Consider the following 18,494-nt stretch of genomic DNA (forward strand, 5'->3'; position numbering starts at 1 on the left):
CACATTGAACATTTACTCTAAAGTAGTGCAGCCACTGATTCGATGTACAGTTTGATTGTACTCTACTGTTTTATCAATAGAACTTGTCATAAATACTGTATTCTGCTGTTTCATTCAGCATAACGACTGCAAAGTGCTGTAGAAACTTTATATCATATTTCTGGCTATGGGTCCCTTATATCAAAACATTCAAAATTTCATCTTCTACAATCCCCAAATTTTTAAATCGTCATTCTGATACACCCTGTATAATCATATAGAATTAATATATATTATTTTTAGATTATTATGGTATTTATTTTGTTAGACTCAAAAATTCATAAATTACATGATCTATATCCCATCATACAGAAATGAGTAATTTTCAGAATGCGCAATTTCATATATACAGTAGAGCATCGATTATCCGAATGTCGATCAACCAAAACATCAATTAACCGAAAGCTTTCCAGTCAGCAAATTTAAATTTTTGCTAGTGCTGTGGCGCTGTAATCTTTGGCTGTCTTGGGCTACTTCAATATTATTTTTGTTGGTGTGCATGTTTTAGCTGGCAGCACTGGCGTGACCATGAAAGGGTACTTAAGGACGTGCCAGGATTTGAACGAATTTCAACATGGGATAGGTTAATATATTTTTTCATACATAATCGGTTATCCGAAAAATTGATTTTCTGAACAACCCTAGTCCCCAATTGATTCGGATAATCGATGCTCTACTGTATTCATATATAATCAATATATATATTGATTATATATGAATATATATGAAATCAATATATTTTGCTGTATATATAAATGAATTAATCAATATATATAAATTTTATAATACAGTTCTAAATTTCATATAAAATGTAAAATAATTAAATTATAAACTAATTGAATAATATACTATTAAAAACTTACATAACATACCTTCTCTGCTTTTGAACTTAACTGAATTTCACACTCAATGGCTGGTAAAGACATATCACTATCACTTTCACTATCGCTTTGCTTATCCTTTTTTTCTTCATTTTTAAAATCTTCATTTGCAATATGAGTTTCAAAATTATTCTTCTAGAATAAGAAAATGTCAAATTTACAATAATTTTAAAAATCAAAAAGTTCAAAATAAATTATAATTACAATTTTAATTTATTAAATTATAAGTTTTGTATTTCAGTTTTCATTCAAGTGACATTTGAAGAAAAATAGATAATTTTAAAGTTTCTGATCATAATTTTACTGATGTAAATTATATAATATTTTATATAATTACTCAAAATAACATTAATATATTTTTTTATTCCAATCTGTTGCTTAAAATCAATAGATGTGATATTCTGAAAATTATATGCAATAATTTTAATTAAATTTCACTTCATTATTTAAGAATACAAATAACTTATAAAAGTTTATCAAAATTAATTAAAATTGATCATATTAAAAATTTTAATTAATTGAAACTTAATAAAATATTAATTCTTAACCAAAATCAAAATTCTTTATATTTTAATTTTATTTTAAAATATTTTAAAATTTTGTGCAATTTCAACATAACTAGAAATGATATAAATTAACTATTCCATTAACTAGAAATGATATAAATGATAATATTTAAATTACAATATTTGTTACTTATTGGCTAATTTTATATTCATTAGTAATTAATTTATTGGCCCTTACAGTGTGAACATAAATCATGAGTACAAACAGTAAATACATGATTTTTTGATAATGTCATTTGAAAATATAAATGTGCAAACAATGTCAATTTGTGATTCAAATTCCAAAAAGAGTAAAATTGTGCATTCCAAAAATTACTTATTTCTGTATGGTGATATAGATTGTGTAACTTATGAATTTTTGAGTCTAACAAAATAAGTACTATAATAATGTGAAAATAATTACATAAAAAATATTTTAATGTTAATAATATCCAATGACATAGACTTGAGAGTCAGCTGCTTACTTGTTAAGCCTAAATCTCACTTGTGTAAAAACAATTAAAAACAAACAGTACACACATGTCATCTCAAATTTGCAATAAATTTTAGAATATTGAAATTTTCAAATTATTTTGTGCTTTTTGTCAGGTTTAATCTGATGTAAAGTGATAGGGAAAGGAAGAAAAAAATTGCACTAACTTTTCTATCAACCAGGTATTATTGTTGCTGCTTTCAGACTTTAGCCCTTAAGACTGTCACTGTGTTTTCTTTTTATAGATTAATCTTTATATTTAGTAAAGTTTATTTAAGCATTTTTAGGTAAGTGTTATTAAACTTTTTTTTAACTGTAGGTATTATTTCATTCATAAAAATGATGAATAAAACAATGGATGAACACAGCAGATGAATAAAACAAATATGGAAATGCTGCTGATTGGTACTTGAACAATTTGGTATTCAAACACAAATTCTGGAAAAAAGTCAGTACTTGACTGAACAAACATGACCCACTAGAACAACTTTTTGATTAATAACATATTTTTATTTCGTCATCCATAAAAATAAAAAATATGAAAATGTTGCTGATACTTCTGATCAACATCAACAAAAAAGTTGAGATGACAATGATACTTTGTAAAAAGAAAATTCCCTTGTTTAATTAAAATTCATATGAATGCACAATACAGTACTTTTATTTATGACTGTTAATTAATTATTGATTGGAAATAAAGCATTGATTGCNTTTTTTTATTTTGTACAAACAAAATAAATATATTGAAAAATATAAAAACAATAAAAAATTATACTTCAGAAGTTAATTTAGTATCAAAAACGTAAAATATTTGAGTAGCCCAAGACATAGCCGAAGATTGAAGCGCCACAGCAGTGGCGAAAATTTAAATTTGCCCAGTGGAATTCTTTCGGAAAACCGACGCTCTACTGTATATAATTTACATACATTTATATGTTTATCATCAGAATTAACATATGAATAATTCAATACTTAAAAAAGATCATTTTAAAACTGTATAGTTTTTATAATTTTCTATACAATTATGGTGTTAATTTTATATATTCAGAATTACACATTTTATGCTATTTGTTTATTAATTTTTTATTTTATTTTTCTCTAAAAATTAATTTTTTTTAACTATATCAATTGTAATGTATGAGAAAATGATATATGCTTATTTATTTAAAAATTTAATGCATTTTAACAGGATACTTCTGAAAATGAAAATGATGATATGAATGTAATATGTAAGAATTTGCAAAAAGGTTCTAAAACACAACAGAAAAAATTTGAAAAAGAACAACAAAAACTTTTAAAAGAAATTGAAAAAGAAATAAGATCCTATTCTAAACCAGATATGGCTTTAAAGGTATGAAAATTCTGTATAATTACTATTGTAAACTTTAAATTATAGTCAATTGAACTTATTTTCTTTTCTACATTTATATTTTTTTTAAACAAAATTAACAAAAATGAAGCATGTTATAATTTTACAGTTAATCAAATACATTAGGCCAGGAACACATATGCATAAAAATGTGTGGCAGAAAACTGAATCAGAAATCAGCCTTCAGTTCAGTTTCTGTTTTACGCTTTTAAGCAGGGACACACATACGTAAAAATTTTGGCCAAATAGGAAACGGAAATGTAACAACGTCATATGTAGTTTAGCAAAATGGCACCGTTGGTATCTGATGTTGTTATTTGTTGGTGGCTGTATTCTACTCAATCATTGATGATTTTAAGAAATGATTTTATTAAAAAACACCAAAAAAGAAGCTGGTGGGTTAGAAAGCTATTTCGAGAGTGTGATTTACATGGATTTAATAATTCGTTGATTCCGGAACTACAATTTAATGATGGTGAATACTATATACAGTAAGTGAGTTGTATTTTTCTACATATCGTTTTTGAGGTTATTTCAAAATAATAAATTTTAAAATCTTCAGATTTCTGAGAATGTCACCAGAATTATTCGAATATTTGCTGTCAAAAATAGAGAGAAATATAACTAAGAAAAATACATGATGGAGAGAAGCAATATCTGCTAGAGACAGATTAGCTGTAACATTATGGTTTGTTAATCTTTCATACTTTGTAAAATTAGTTAGGTCTTTAGTATACTTTTATCATAAAACATAATTTTTTAGATTTCTTGCTATGGGTGAGACATTTTGAAGCCTAAGTTTCTTATTTAGAATAGGACGATTGATAATTGCTAAAATAATCAAAGAAACTACGAAGGTATAAATTAAAATTGTTATTAAATTTGAATAGCAATTAACTTATAAATTGCTATTATTTTTATTATAGGTTATTTGGAACAATTTAAAGAATGATTACATGAAAATGCCAGATACTGAAAATGAATGGAAAGCAATTGCTAAAGGCTTTGAATCTCGTTGGCAGCTACCACATTGTTGCGGGAGCATTGATGGCAAGCATATACTAGTTTAATGCCCAAAAAAACAGCGGAAGCTTAAATTATAATTATAAAGGATCATTTAGCAAAATTTTATTAGCTATGACTGATTATGAATACAAATTTATTTCAGTCGAGTTTTGTTTCACGGGTGGTGAAAATGATGGTGGGATTTTTCAAAGAAGTTCTTTTGCAAAAAAGCCTTTAGAAGAAAAATTAAATCTTCCAAATGAAAATAAATTATTAAATTCTAATAAAGTATTCCCATATTTCTTTGTTGGAGATGAAGCTTTTCCTCTTAAAAAGAATTTAATGAGACCTTATCCAAGATACTCATTTAATGAGACCTTATCAGCTTTCACTCATCCCCAAAAAGTTTTTAACTATCGCCTTAGTAGAGCTCGAAGAATAGTAGAAAATGCTTTTGGAATTCTGTTGGTGTGCTTTAGAATTTTTAAAAGACCACTCAATTATAGTGAGAAAACAATAAGAAAAATAGTTGCTGCTGTCCTTATTTTACACAATTTTTTATTGACAGAAAATGCAAGTATTTACAATCCCCCAGGCTTCTCTGATTATAATGATAATAATTTTAATTTTCAACCAGGTTTATGGTGCCAAGATGGNTTTAAAGCAGAAAAATGTGTTAGTTATGTATCAAAAACTCTCGTTCAAACCTATGAATTCATATACGTTCACAGTTACGAAAAGTAGATTTTCTTGTGTATTTTCAGAAAAACTTAATTGTCTTTTGGATTTCTTCTTTTGTTTTGATGGGGTTATCAATATTTTCAATATCTATAGTAAAGAATAACATTTCTCTCGACGAAAATATATTACTTGCGTACCAATGTTTGGCTCCATTCGCATGGACACTTGGATTAAGTTGGGTTTGTTTGGCATGCATCAACGGACACGGAGGTGAGTAAAATTCACGACTAATGAATTACATTATGTAAAATATTTCTCTTGACCTTCAATGTCTAACATTAATAATTCAATGTTTTTTTTTGCATTGAATTGATCCCGTGAATCCAATTTTTTCAATCTTAATTTTAATGCTTCACAAAATAAATCAATGTTGTCAGGCTGTGACACAGAACCTAAAATTTAAAAAAATAACTTTTAAATCTGTCATTGTTTTGTACTATATTTTGCCTATATTCATAAATTTGAACTTACAACTCCTATCCAAAAAACTATTTATTGCACTTGACGTTGATGATAACGACAACAAAGCATTATTATACTAATCCTTTGTTATCCTGATTATCTGTATCTGGTTTCTTGTTTCTTTTTTGTTGTCAACCAAAAGGTTTACTCGAGTCACTGCTTTGATATGGTCTGAAACAAAATCTATGCATTAAAAATCTTATTCTTTTTCATCAAAATCATTATTATTCTTACTTAATTGTACTATTCGAGAGTACATGAAAATTTAAAAAGAAAAAGTTGTAAATGTGGGGTAGGAAACTGTAATGGATATTTATCATAGTTGGCAATTTGAACTATATTGTGTATGTATAAGCCCTACTGAAGAGGCCAGTGAACTGGTGAAATGCATTTGGGAATAAATGTGAAGTAATAAAAAGTGTTTTTCTCTCTACAAAAAACTGTTTTAATTTTTTAACCTTTTAATTCTAATTTTATTTCATTTTTAGTAAATGGTTTAGAGTTGAGAAACTTTTAGTCCTCATAAGTCAGAAAAGAAGAAACAGTACAATTAAATAAGATTGAAAAATTCTGACTCCATTGTTTTAAATAATTTATTTAAAACAATTTTTTTTATAATCATTATTATTATTTATTTATTTACAACTTACTGATCTGACTCAATTTCTTCATTAATTAATATTAACAATTTCTTCATCATTGGTCACTTGAGAAAAATTTACTGGTGATAATTGTGTTGACTCTGTGTCAACATAATTATCATTTTCAACAATTCTTGTTTCATTATTTATAGTATTAAAAGAAATAAACAAAATTACCACATATAAACAATTTATGATAAAATTAAGACAAAATATTTTTCAAATAATAACAAGTACTTATAGGTAATAACAACAACTATATATATATACACATATACAATATTAAGTTAATTAGATATAGATAATAACAAGATATTACGTATACAGATTAGGCATAGGTCTATCTACCCTAATAAAAACATTTGAAATCAGTTGTAAATGGTAAATGATATCGAGTTTGATTACATTTTACTATAATCACTACTTTAATATAATCAAGTGACCAACCAAATAATATAAAACCAGTATCCTTTGATAAATGTTTATTTTAATTAATGATGGTAAAGTGTCTTACAAGTAGATTCTGGTGAAGTAAATGTATTAATACTCACATTTCTGAGCAGCCAATATATCCTCCCAATATATTATCCATTAAAGGATATAATTTCCATTTTGGTTTATAAATGTCTGCACTACCACTGCCACTTACAATGCTACATCTTATTAATTTTTTCTCTCACATATACCAGTCTCTCTGCACTTTCCACTTTTTCTCCACTGCCTTTGCTATAATTTAGAAAATATAAATTAATAGACTTGTATTACGAATTGAAATAAAGAACGTGTGATCTAAATACTATATATTGATTCTACTAGACCTACCTGTTATTTGAAATTTAGCACCTATGGCCATCCATATACATTGTTTATACACAGTGTCTTTATAAGTGACACTTTCTTTGTCATAGAGGCACTGATGGGGTCGAACGGATTCGATGAAGTCCTCTATTTCATTAATTCCTTGTTTACTCGAGCACGATACAATTGTTGGGTTAACCCTTATTGCCACCATTACTAGAATGAAAACCATGTGCTTACTTTGACATCATAGAAAAGACCTCTTTATTGGAGGAATTTTGGCATAAAATTTTACAGCGTAAAAAAAGTAGAGACATGCTCTACTGAATTTTCAGTTACATTTCAGCCAAAATTTCAGAAAAATTTTTACGTTTTCTGTTTTATGCTAGATTTTAAGCCAAATTTTACTCATGTGTGTTCCTGACCTTACACCTGTAATTCACTTGGATTATATTTTTGAAAGGTGCATTAAAAAAAAATGAAAATAATTTGTGCAAATTAAGACGTTATCTTACAGAAATACATTAAAATTCATAAAAATTTGTTTCAGAAAAAACAGTTACCAATATAACAATTTTTTTACTTTTTTTATGCAGATAAATTAAATTTATATAGTTTTTTGATAATTAACATGAATAATATAAAATTAATTAAAATTTTAAGTTAAATCTAAATTACGGGTTTCCCTCGTATAACACAGTAGTTATGTTCCAAAAAAGTGCCATGTTATGTGAATCTGTACTATATGAAACAAAGGATTAATGCAAAACATAGGGTTAGGTTCCAGAAGTTAGCAAAAGAATACTATTATTTTTCGTTACTATGAGAAACATGTTTGTTAAAGCAATCAATGCTTTATTTCCAATCAATAATTAATTAACAGTCATAAATAAAAGTACTGTATTGTGCATTCATATGAATTTTAATTAAACAAGGGAATTTTCTTTTTACAAAGTATCATTGTCATCTCAACTTTTTTGTTGATGTTGATCAGAAGTATCAGCAACATTTTCATATTTTTTATTTTTATGGATGACGAAATAAAAATATGTTATTAATCAAAAAGTTGTTCTAGTGGGTCATGTTTGTTCAGTCAAGTACTGACTTTTTTCCAGAATTTGTGTTTGAATACCAAATTGTTCAAGTACCAATCAGCAGCATTTCCATATTTGTTTTATTCATCTGCTGTGTTCATCCATTGTTTTATTCATCATTTTTATGAATGAAATAATACCTACAGTTAAAAAAAAGTTTAATAACACTTACCTAAAAATGCTTAAATAAACTTTACTAAATATAAAGATTAATCTATAAAAAGAAAACACAGTGACAGTCTTAAGGGCTAAAGTCTGAAAGCAGCAACAATAATACCTGGTTGATAGAAAAGTTAGTGCAATTTTTTTCTTCCTTTCCCTATCACTTTACATCAGATTAAACCTGACAAAAAGCACAAAATAATTTGAAAATTTCAATATTCTAAAATTTATTGCAAATTTGAGATGACATGTGTGCTTACTTGAATAAAATAAAATATTGAATAACAAAGTTTACACTTAAGAGTTATGAAATTTTGTATGGAGGATTTCCCAAACTGTGTTAGAGTGAAAACAGAAGTCATGTTGTACTGGTTTCCCCAGTTTTGGGTATCCCCAATTTTGAAACCATGTTAGAGCAAAACCATATTGTAGAAGTATTGTGTTGTACAAGGGATACCTGTACTTTAAGAAATTACTTTCTAAAAAATTTAATTCAACTATACCATATGGATAATTTTATTACTTGTATATTATTGTTTAATCAAAGTGAGTGACAGTTCATTACTATAACTATCACTCATTGCAACTATTTTTACTTCTTGCAGTTAGTGATCAGTTTACTAAGCAAAGAATTTTTCAGTTAAAACCTAGTGTTTTTATTTAAACTAGATTATCATGTGTTTTGATCATCAGTGTTTTGACAAATTGGTATTTTCATGAAGTCTTCAATATGCTCAAAAGATGGTCATAAATATATTTTATAAATTTGTTTAAGCCAAATCACGTATTAAACACAATTAGAGTGGATGCATTTTAAACAAATTTATAAAAAAAATGAACAAAATTGGAAAAGTTTTCATCATATGAAACATCAAATTAACAAAGATTGCCTCACTTTAAAAATTTCAATGCAATTTCACTTTGAGCCTTTTTTGTTGCTTTTCAAATGTATAATAGATATTTAAATTTTCTTTGATGTTGCAACATATTGCAAGATTTAATTCTAATAGATTTCTTCTATCAGTGTTTAAAATTTTACAAAAAATATAATGTATTGTAATTTAAATATTAAATAAATGTATTAATAGCAAAAGCAGAAAAGGGCTCAAGTAGAAATGTGTTAACTTACTACAAAGTGGAGAAAAACTTTTTTGTGGGAATTAGTATTTTAGGTAATAAAACCTGCATTCTCATAGACCTGTTTGTTTTCATAATAAAACTGTTTGGAATATGCTCGCTCTTATTGAACACTGTTCAACAAAGATTAAATTAACAAGTAAATATATGCATAATCTGAATGGAATTTCAAGTAAACAATCTAAGTCTGGTCTGATGTACATTGAGTAATATAGATTGAACTCTAATTATATAATCAAAAGCAGATTTTGTTTCCATTAGTTAAAATTAACATTATTTGCATATTGTATTACATAGATACTGTCCATAAATTATGTAATACAATATGCAAATAATCATTACTATGCATTACAAGGGTGTTAAGTAGCCTGATGATTCACTTTGTAATGATGAAATGCCATTCTGGATTAACATAATCAATGTATATGCTAAATTATTATTTAGAGGCAGAATTCTGGAGTCAACCTTCTAAAATTCTATCGGTCAGAGTTGGGGACTTAGTCTACTGATTCCAAAGCCCTGGTTAAAATTATAGTTTATACAACAAAATTGTGTGAGAGTAATTTTTAATGACTAATATAAATAAAAATTTTCAATGAACATATATTGCTGAAAATACATTCTGTGAACCGATACATTCGAATAACCAATGATAGTAGAACATTGGTTATTCGAATCAATTGGGGACTGGGGTTGTTTGGAAAATCAATTTTTTGGATAACTGATTATGTACGAAAAAATATATTAACCTATCCCATATTGAAATTTGTTCAAATCCTGGCACATCCTTAAGTACCCTTTCATGGTCGCGCCAGTGCTGCCAGCTAAAACATGCACACCAACAAAAATAATATTGGAGTAGTCCAAGACGCAGCCAAAGATTGCAGCACCACAGCACCAGTGAAAATTTAAATTTGCTGACTGGAAAGCTTTTGGTTAATTGATGTTTTGGTTGATCAACATTCAGATAATTGATGCTCTACTGTACTAGGAATTCTTGTGTAAAAAGATATGAAAACAAACTTTTTGCTGTAAGTTGATACTAGTGTACTTAATTATTATGTGAATTTGTAGCATTATCTGTCAACCAGTTTATTTACAACCATTGGTTTAATTATTGAATTTAAAGTGTGCATTACAATTTTTAAAATGGACAAAAATATCAAACAAAGTGTTTGTCTTAAATTTTGTGTTGCCAACAAAATCTATTGTGCTGAGTCATTGAAAATGTTGCAGAAGGCCTACGGTGAGTCAACTTTACCCAAAAGACATGCATAAAAGTGGTACAAAGCATTTAAAGATGGCCGAGAAGTGGTGGAAGACATGCCTCATTCTGGTCGACCTTCAATATCTTCAATCGATGAAAATATTGACAAAGTGAAAGAAATGGTGATGAAAAATTGTCATTCTAGCTTGAGAGAAATGGCTTAGAATCTGAACATGTCTCATGAATCTGTTTGCACCATTTTAGTTGATGTTTTGGGTATGAGAAATCTCGCAACATGACTTTTTCTGAAGGAGCTGAATTTTCTTCAAAAAGAGCACTGGAAAAAGGTTACTGAAGACATGCTTGAATGAGTCAATTTGGATCCTACATTCATGAAACACATTATAATAGGCTGACGAGACGTGGGTTTATGAGTTTGACATGCAAACCAGCCAAAAAGCTTCAGAATGGCACTTTCAGAATGAGCCAAAACCAAAAAATCCATATCAAAGTTGCTCAAAAATTAAAGTAAACAGTTCACTGTTTTCTTTGACTGTCATGGTATTGTCCACTCGGAATTTCTTCTAGAGAAACAACAGTCAACAAACAATATTACCTGGGTGTTATGAGGCATTTGAGAGAGACTGTTTACCAGAAAAGGCTAGATTGTGGAAGAACAATTTTTGGACGTTGCACCACGATAACACACCATCGACCCTTGTAGGCAAATTTTTAACCAAAAACTCAATGAATGTCAGCTACAAAGCACTGTATTCACCAGATATGGCCCTGTGTGACTTTTTCCCTGCAACAAATTACCACTTTGTGGTAACTTGAGTTTGGGGTTTTGTTGAGACATAGGAGTAGATTGAAGAAATAAAGCAAAATTTGCAGAGGGAGCTGCAGGTCATATTGGAAAGTGCTTATAAGAAGTGTTTTTATGACTGGATTATTCATTGGCAGAAGTGTAATGCATCAACAAGGCCTATTTTGAATGTGACAAAATAAATTTGGATGATTAAACCAATATTTTATATTTTATTTAACAATTCTTGGTATTTATTTGACAGACTGTATGTATAGGGTTACTACAAAAGATTTATGTATAAATATTATTAGGTATTTGGAAATAGAAGTTTATTGTATAAATGAAAAGTTGGCTTAAATTTTTTCAATTTGAATTCTACTGTATTGAAAACTTCAAAAATTCAAAATATCATTTTTAACAGAAATTTTTGATGTTTTATTTTTAATTTTTAAATGAATTATCTTATTTTATAAATATAGATTTCCCTATATGTTTGATTCTCATTTAATTTTCATTTTTTAATATGATTAGAGAATTTAATATAATTTTAGACAGTTTTTAATATGATTATCTGATAAATTTTATAATTAAATAGTAATAATAATATTACAGATTGTATCTATGGAAATAGATAATGAAATTGAAGGATTATCAAATGTTAGTGAGTTATGGTCAGTATTACAAGAATCTGGAATCAAGTATAAAGTGGAAGATAATGCAATAAAATCCAGTATTCTTTGGTTCAGAGACGTTATTGGCCATAAAATTTCAGCAGAAGGAAAGGTTTGTTTTAATTTACTGAAATACACAATATGAATATAAATTATTATACAACCTTTAATGTAAGTTTAAAAGTAAATAAATGAGATACAAAATATATTAAATAACTAATAATGTTTAAGGATATTTCATATTTGAATAATTGATAGCACTTATTTCTAGAAGAATTTCAATTATTGATACATCAACAGTTTAAATGTCTTTGTATATTGGTTTATTGATATTATTAATATATTTTCTGATTAAAGTTCAATATACAAGTGTGTGATTTCTTGAAATAGATATTAATTTATATCTATTTCAAGAAATCGCACACTTGTATATTGAAAATATATTAATAATATCAGTAAACCAATATACTCAATTTTGTTATTGAGTATAATTTGTATTAGTATATCCTGATGAGTTTTTCATATTGTATTGATGAAAGGAAATTTCATTTTTCTGTATTGCTTGTTCTTGCTAGTTAATACCATTGGATTTTTGTAATTTTGTACTAGGGTTTCTCATTTCCTGGTCTTTTTCTTGTCTCAGGATTTTGGGAAAAAGTGAACTGTTTCCTGGAACCCTGGGAAATCTCAGGATAGAATTAATTATCTTTAAGATATACAAAATATCTTGAAATCAAATGATATAATTATTTTTCATTTTATAAAGTAATTTAATACGTTCTGCAACTTCCAAAATCATATTAATAATGCTGTGTAAAGTATATATTAAAAATTACCTTTGAATTACGTAGAAATTTTCACAAATAGAAAAAAATTATTAAGTTTGCTGGAAACTGCATACAACAATAACAAATGCTTTGAATTGAGTTGAAAATTTAAAGCAAAAAATGAACTTAGTTCAAACTTCTAACTTAAAGGGTAATTTTCGTTTTTTTTTTAAATAAAACATAATACAAAATATCATTGTAAATTTTTATAATAGGATTTTAAAAAGCAAAGATGGTCAATACTCCAATCACTCGATCTGGTTCTTATTTTACTAATGAAAAGTCCTGCTACCAAGAATGCCCTTTCCGATTCAATTCATGTGAGTGGAATCGTCTTTAATGCATTTAAGAGAAGACGGATGTTGTGCCGTCTTTAGAAGCAGTGGAAGCGCCGCTTCCCTCGTATTTTCTAAAAAATAAATACATATTAATTTTAATTATACGAAAATAATCGCGCAATATTTTATTATAACCGCATTGCGTATCTTATTACAAATTTCTAACTACACGTGAAAAAAAAAATAAGATTGCTATTGTATATTCGAATATTAGTGGCGGAGTGGAATCTCTGTATTGTCAGATTCCAAAAAGCNAACCTGGCGTTATGCAGTTATTGAAGCTACTGGGAAAATTAAATTTAAAGACAGCATAAAAACAATTATTCCAGATATTACAGGTTCTGACAAGTAAAGAATTTTCAGAGTCCTGCCACAAATAAGCTACATATTGATTATTGACCATTTGTGACATGCCATAATGAGCAAAAATTTAAAAAAACTAATAAGTAAAAAATTAATAGATACAAATGTATTCTGACAGTTTATGAGTTAATTATACTTTCTATTTGCAAAATTTTCTCAACCTTAACACAAAATAAGAAAAAAGTTAACTTTTAAGAAATTTGCGGGATTTTTCCTGAGTTAGAAATACAACCGGGATCCCATTTGAGAAACCCTATTTTGTACATATTTAATATAATTTATTATTGTTTTATCATTTACTGATGTTTTAACTTAAGTTAAGAAAGTATGAAATCTTTGTTTTATTATTATTATTGTTTATATTATAAAAATATTATTTACAAATTTAATGTTTAGGTAAATCGAACTGTGGAAAGAGTACCCGAGGAGCATTTGTTGATAGTATTTCCAACATCTCAGTTTATTGATATGGTTGCAGAAATGAAACAGGTTTATAATTTATTTTAATAATTATTTGAAATGGTTTATTTTGAAGTAGTAATAATTCCAATTCACATAATGAAAACAGATATTTTACTTAGAATTAAATTTACACATCTATTTTATTTAAGTTTTTTATTATGTGATTTAAAGGAAAGATATATTTCAAATTACACATAAAAGGCATAAAATTATATTGAGTTCTATAAATGCATTAGAAATACATTTAGGATTTCTGGTTTTATATTCAATCAAAATATCTTGAATTTCTAGCTATACTTTAAATACTTTTTATAATAATTAATTTCATCTATATTGATTATACAACATAATTCTTAGAAAACATTTAATGAAACTATAAGTATTTTTGTTTCAAATTGATAGCACCTACAGGTTGAATCTCTTTAATTAATTTGGCATTCTGTGGTCTGACAACTTCTATGACCCAGCATGGTTTGGACTTGCTACCAACTAGTTCGAGGATCTGTCATATGTCTACTTATCTGATTCAAGGAAATTAATTAAGAGAAAGCCAAAGTACCAGAAGCAAGCGACATTGCAACAGTGGTTGAAGAAAATTATTAATAACAGATTCAAAGACTCATTATAACATAGAAAATCTACTTTGCTTCACCTTCTCTGCTTCTTATGTTCACATATGTGATGAACATAGAGACCCAAATGACCTTGCATTTTTGAAGACAGTGTTGATCATGAAGAATCTACTGACTTCTATTGTAATCCCAGCTTCAGGAACTACAAGTATTTTTGGTTTTAGGCTTTATATTGCATGAATCAATAAAAGCTTTGTTTGGAAACATTAATGGTTTTATAATTTTCCTGAAGCTTGGTTCTGTCTTTGATAATTCTGCAATATGTATGAAATAAGCATCTTGTTACGTGTTTCTGTAGAGGTGTTAAAAGTCAATTTCTGTAATCTGGCATCTTCTTTAGTCCAACAATGGGCAGTTTAGGCTGCCAGATTAAGGAGGTTCAACCTGTATTAATGATTTGAAACTTTTGTAATGTTATATTGTCATTACAATACTTAGAAAATATTTCAGTAAGATATTGAGAACTGTTATATGTTGCTAATTTTGTTTGTCTAATAAATTAAACTCTAATTTTCTTTTGCACACAACAAAATCTGAATGATTTTATGCTGTAAGATGAATGTTGCTAAGTTTAATATTTTGATTACTGGTTTTTTATTTAAGTTGATTTGTTTTACAAAAGTTTCTTTAATTTTCATTCTTAGTAAACCATTATTAATGCTAAAATAAAAACTTTTTTTTATTATTAATAAGTTAACATTAACAGTTTTATTGTTTTTATTCAATAAAATTTTATTATTTAATGTCTTATATAATAAATATATAATATGTTTCAGCCATCAAATGTTAATATGAATAGTTTAATTTCATTAACAACTTATTATGAAACTATATATCCTGAGAAGAAAATAACTTATGTTGCTATTGGAATAGAAAAATATTTCAGGTAATTGTTTGAGCAATTGTTTTTTCTGATTCATCTAAAAATTTTTCTGTATTAATGTAATTACTTTGTTCTTTAGCTTGATAGACAAAATATTATTTTTGAAACATTTACTACAATACTACTAATAAAATTGTAAAATATTCACAATATATTACATTAAAAGTCAATCAAATTCCTTTATTTTCTGCTTGAAGATAACTAATAAGTATAAAAAACAAAGATATTATAAATAAAAGGTTTATTTTTCATTGAAGAAAACATCCGTATTTTAGTCTGTTATTGTGATATCTATTTTGAAAATTGTTTTAATTCATGATGATAATTTATATTCTGAAAGTACTAAAATAATTTATAACCATTTCTGTTTAATTTGGAACATAATTTACAAGAATGAAGATAACAAATATATAATAAATTATCATTTGATGGAACTTTATTTGTTTTAAATGTTGTCACAAAATATAAAACAATGTTTACTTATTAGTGGATAATTCCATATTAAAATTGTGGATCTTACTTTAAATATAATGGACTGATTCAGATTTAAACGTGTTGCAAATTTTACAGTTTTTAGCACATTTATATTATATTTATATTTAAAGTAAGATTAAAGAATTATATAGCATAGTAAAGTCTGATCCATTGGTTTAAACAAAGAGATGGATACAGACAAACTGCAAATAGATAGTACAGTAGAGCGTCGTTTATCCAAATCAATTGGGGACTGGGGTGGTTCGGATAACTTATTTTTCGGATAACGAATCATGTACGAAAAAATATATTAATTTATCCCATGTTGAAATTTCTCTCCGTTGCGTGTCGCTTCACGTTGAATTTTCGTCAATGTTAAGCCTAACGAAGACTTTGTATCGTTAAAAATTATTTTTTTATTTTGTACAAACAAAATAAATTTATTGAAAAATATAAAAACAATAAAAAATTATACTTCAGATGTTAATTTAGTATCAAAAACGTAAAATATTTGAGTAGCCCAAGAAATAGCCGAAGATTGCAGCGCCACAGCACTAGCGAAAATTTAAATTTGCCGACTGGAATGCTTTCGGATAACGGACATTTCGGATAACCAGCTTTCAGATAAACGACGCTCTACTGTATTCACTATCACAGACATGAATTGTAATAGAACATGTTTAAGGCAAAAACAAAAATTGTTTCTTCTTATCTGTTATTATAGCCTATTATTTTTGTTAATTCCTCCACAAATAAATTTGAGTTTCATGATGATAAAAAATGGTTGCAAAATACTGAATTGCAAATAGGCAAAGTGTGCAAATAATAAATTTGCAAGTATGGACTTCTACTGCATAATTTCAATAGAAACATCCTTCTTGTGCTACAGGAACACAATTAAACACAAGTGACATCAATATTTATATGCTCTTCTTGTCTAAAATTTATAACAATAAAAATTCAGGATGAAAATTTACTTAAAACAATACATAATTTGAAGACAAATGCAAAAGTTATTTAGAGTTTTTTTTTAATGCATTTTCAGTATAAAGACCCCAAATTGTTTTTGAACTGTATATATTTTTAAATTCAAGGGTCAGTCATTAAGTAACTACAAAACTGTGGAATGCATATTTATGAAGAAAAGGTGTAGCTTACTTGTCTAAGTGTCTAATACCCCCCTTCGCATGAGTGTGCTTATGTCAGTGGGATACAAATGCATGAATGCCAGGAATATAAAGTTCTTTTGGCTGGCTGCTGAGCCACTCATGCATCACAGACTGAACCTCCTTGTTAAAGTGGAAATGTTGATTCTGTAGAGTTTTTCAGTGCTCCAAAGAGATGGAAGTCACAGTGTGACAAGTCAGGAGTATGGAGGGTGTGGAAAGCCCTCAAACCACATACCTTGAAGCAACATGCTGGTTTCATTTACTATATGAGGCCTGAAAATTGTCTTGCAGGAAGTACATGCTCATGGAAAGAATACCTCGGTATTTCCTGTAGATAGTTGACCTTACTTGGTTTTAGAAATGTTCACAGTAGTTACTATTCATTGGGCAGGTAATGTTTCAGAACCCAAAAGGTCATAGAAAATAACTTTTCTATAGAAAATAACTTCTATGACCTTTTGGCCTCCCAGCTGTATGCTGCCTACTTTAATATAACAATTAACAGTCTGTTGAGGCAGTCACCGCCTGTTCCTCTGACAGTTACAGTTGTCACCGGCTCCTTAACCCATCACGTTCGTGCTATGCCTCCTACTTGGATTAACTTTGTTGCCAAACGGTCTTATTAAATTAATTTAATTAAATTAAGTATCTCTTATTTGGATTAACGTCGCCGAAATGGAATACTTAATTGCGTCCTAATAGGACTAACTTTGTTGCCGAAACTTGGGATAATCCTAGATTTCACATCTATTCCCAGGACAGGGAGACACATCTACTAGCAAATCAACCAAACTTCAGGTATTTATGTCTCCTGTAAACTCTCGTGACCACCTATGGTATACAGATTGGTTATTTTGACATAGTATGATGTATATATCATGTAATCCTTTTTTTTTCAAATAAATGGTTATTATTTGTTAAACTGGCATCCGAGTGATTTACTTCAGACTTGCCATCTCTCTGACCTCCTCCACACAACATACTGTCTCTCAGACCTCCTCCATCCCAAATCCAATTGCCTGTGCATGCTGCTGCTTGTGTGACCTAGCAGTAACCAAAAACAGCCCTAGTTGCTGTGCAGTCTTCTATCCTGACATAGTCATTGCTGAAGCAATGTTGACTCTTTGGTCAAGTGGTGTGGAAGCATAGGGGACACTTCGCATATCATCACAATAGGTTTGAAGTCTCATGCATATAAAAATCTCATCACAACATGCAATTCAACCTTTATGCAACACTCAAATGACGCAACTTTTTGGATGCTTGCTAATGAACAGCTATGTCATTTGGTAG

General features: G+C 27.9%; 1 protein-coding gene across 3 annotated transcripts in view; it reads left to right on the forward strand.

Annotated features, from left to right (window-relative positions):
• The window catches only part of LOC111625000 (crossover junction endonuclease EME1-like), a 36,109-nt gene that overhangs the window by 3,383 nt on the left and 14,232 nt on the right, over positions 1 to 18,494 (forward strand). For all 3 annotated transcript variants that reach the window (XM_023368009.1, XM_023368012.1, XM_023368010.1), the window contains exons 3-6: positions 3,148 to 3,309; positions 11,995 to 12,165; positions 13,978 to 14,070; positions 15,452 to 15,561. In XM_023368009.1, the coding sequence (XP_023223777.1) occupies positions 3,148 to 3,309; positions 11,995 to 12,165; positions 13,978 to 14,070; positions 15,452 to 15,561 (536 nt within the window). The remainder of the gene's footprint in view (positions 1 to 3,147; positions 3,310 to 11,994; positions 12,166 to 13,977; positions 14,071 to 15,451; positions 15,562 to 18,494) is intronic.

The sequence above is a fragment of the Centruroides sculpturatus genome, unplaced genomic scaffold, assembly GCF_000671375.1.
Source record: "Centruroides sculpturatus isolate CEXI.00-Female unplaced genomic scaffold, Cexi_2.0 scaffold269, whole genome shotgun sequence".
Taxonomy (NCBI): Eukaryota; Metazoa; Arthropoda; class Arachnida; order Scorpiones; family Buthidae; genus Centruroides; species Centruroides sculpturatus.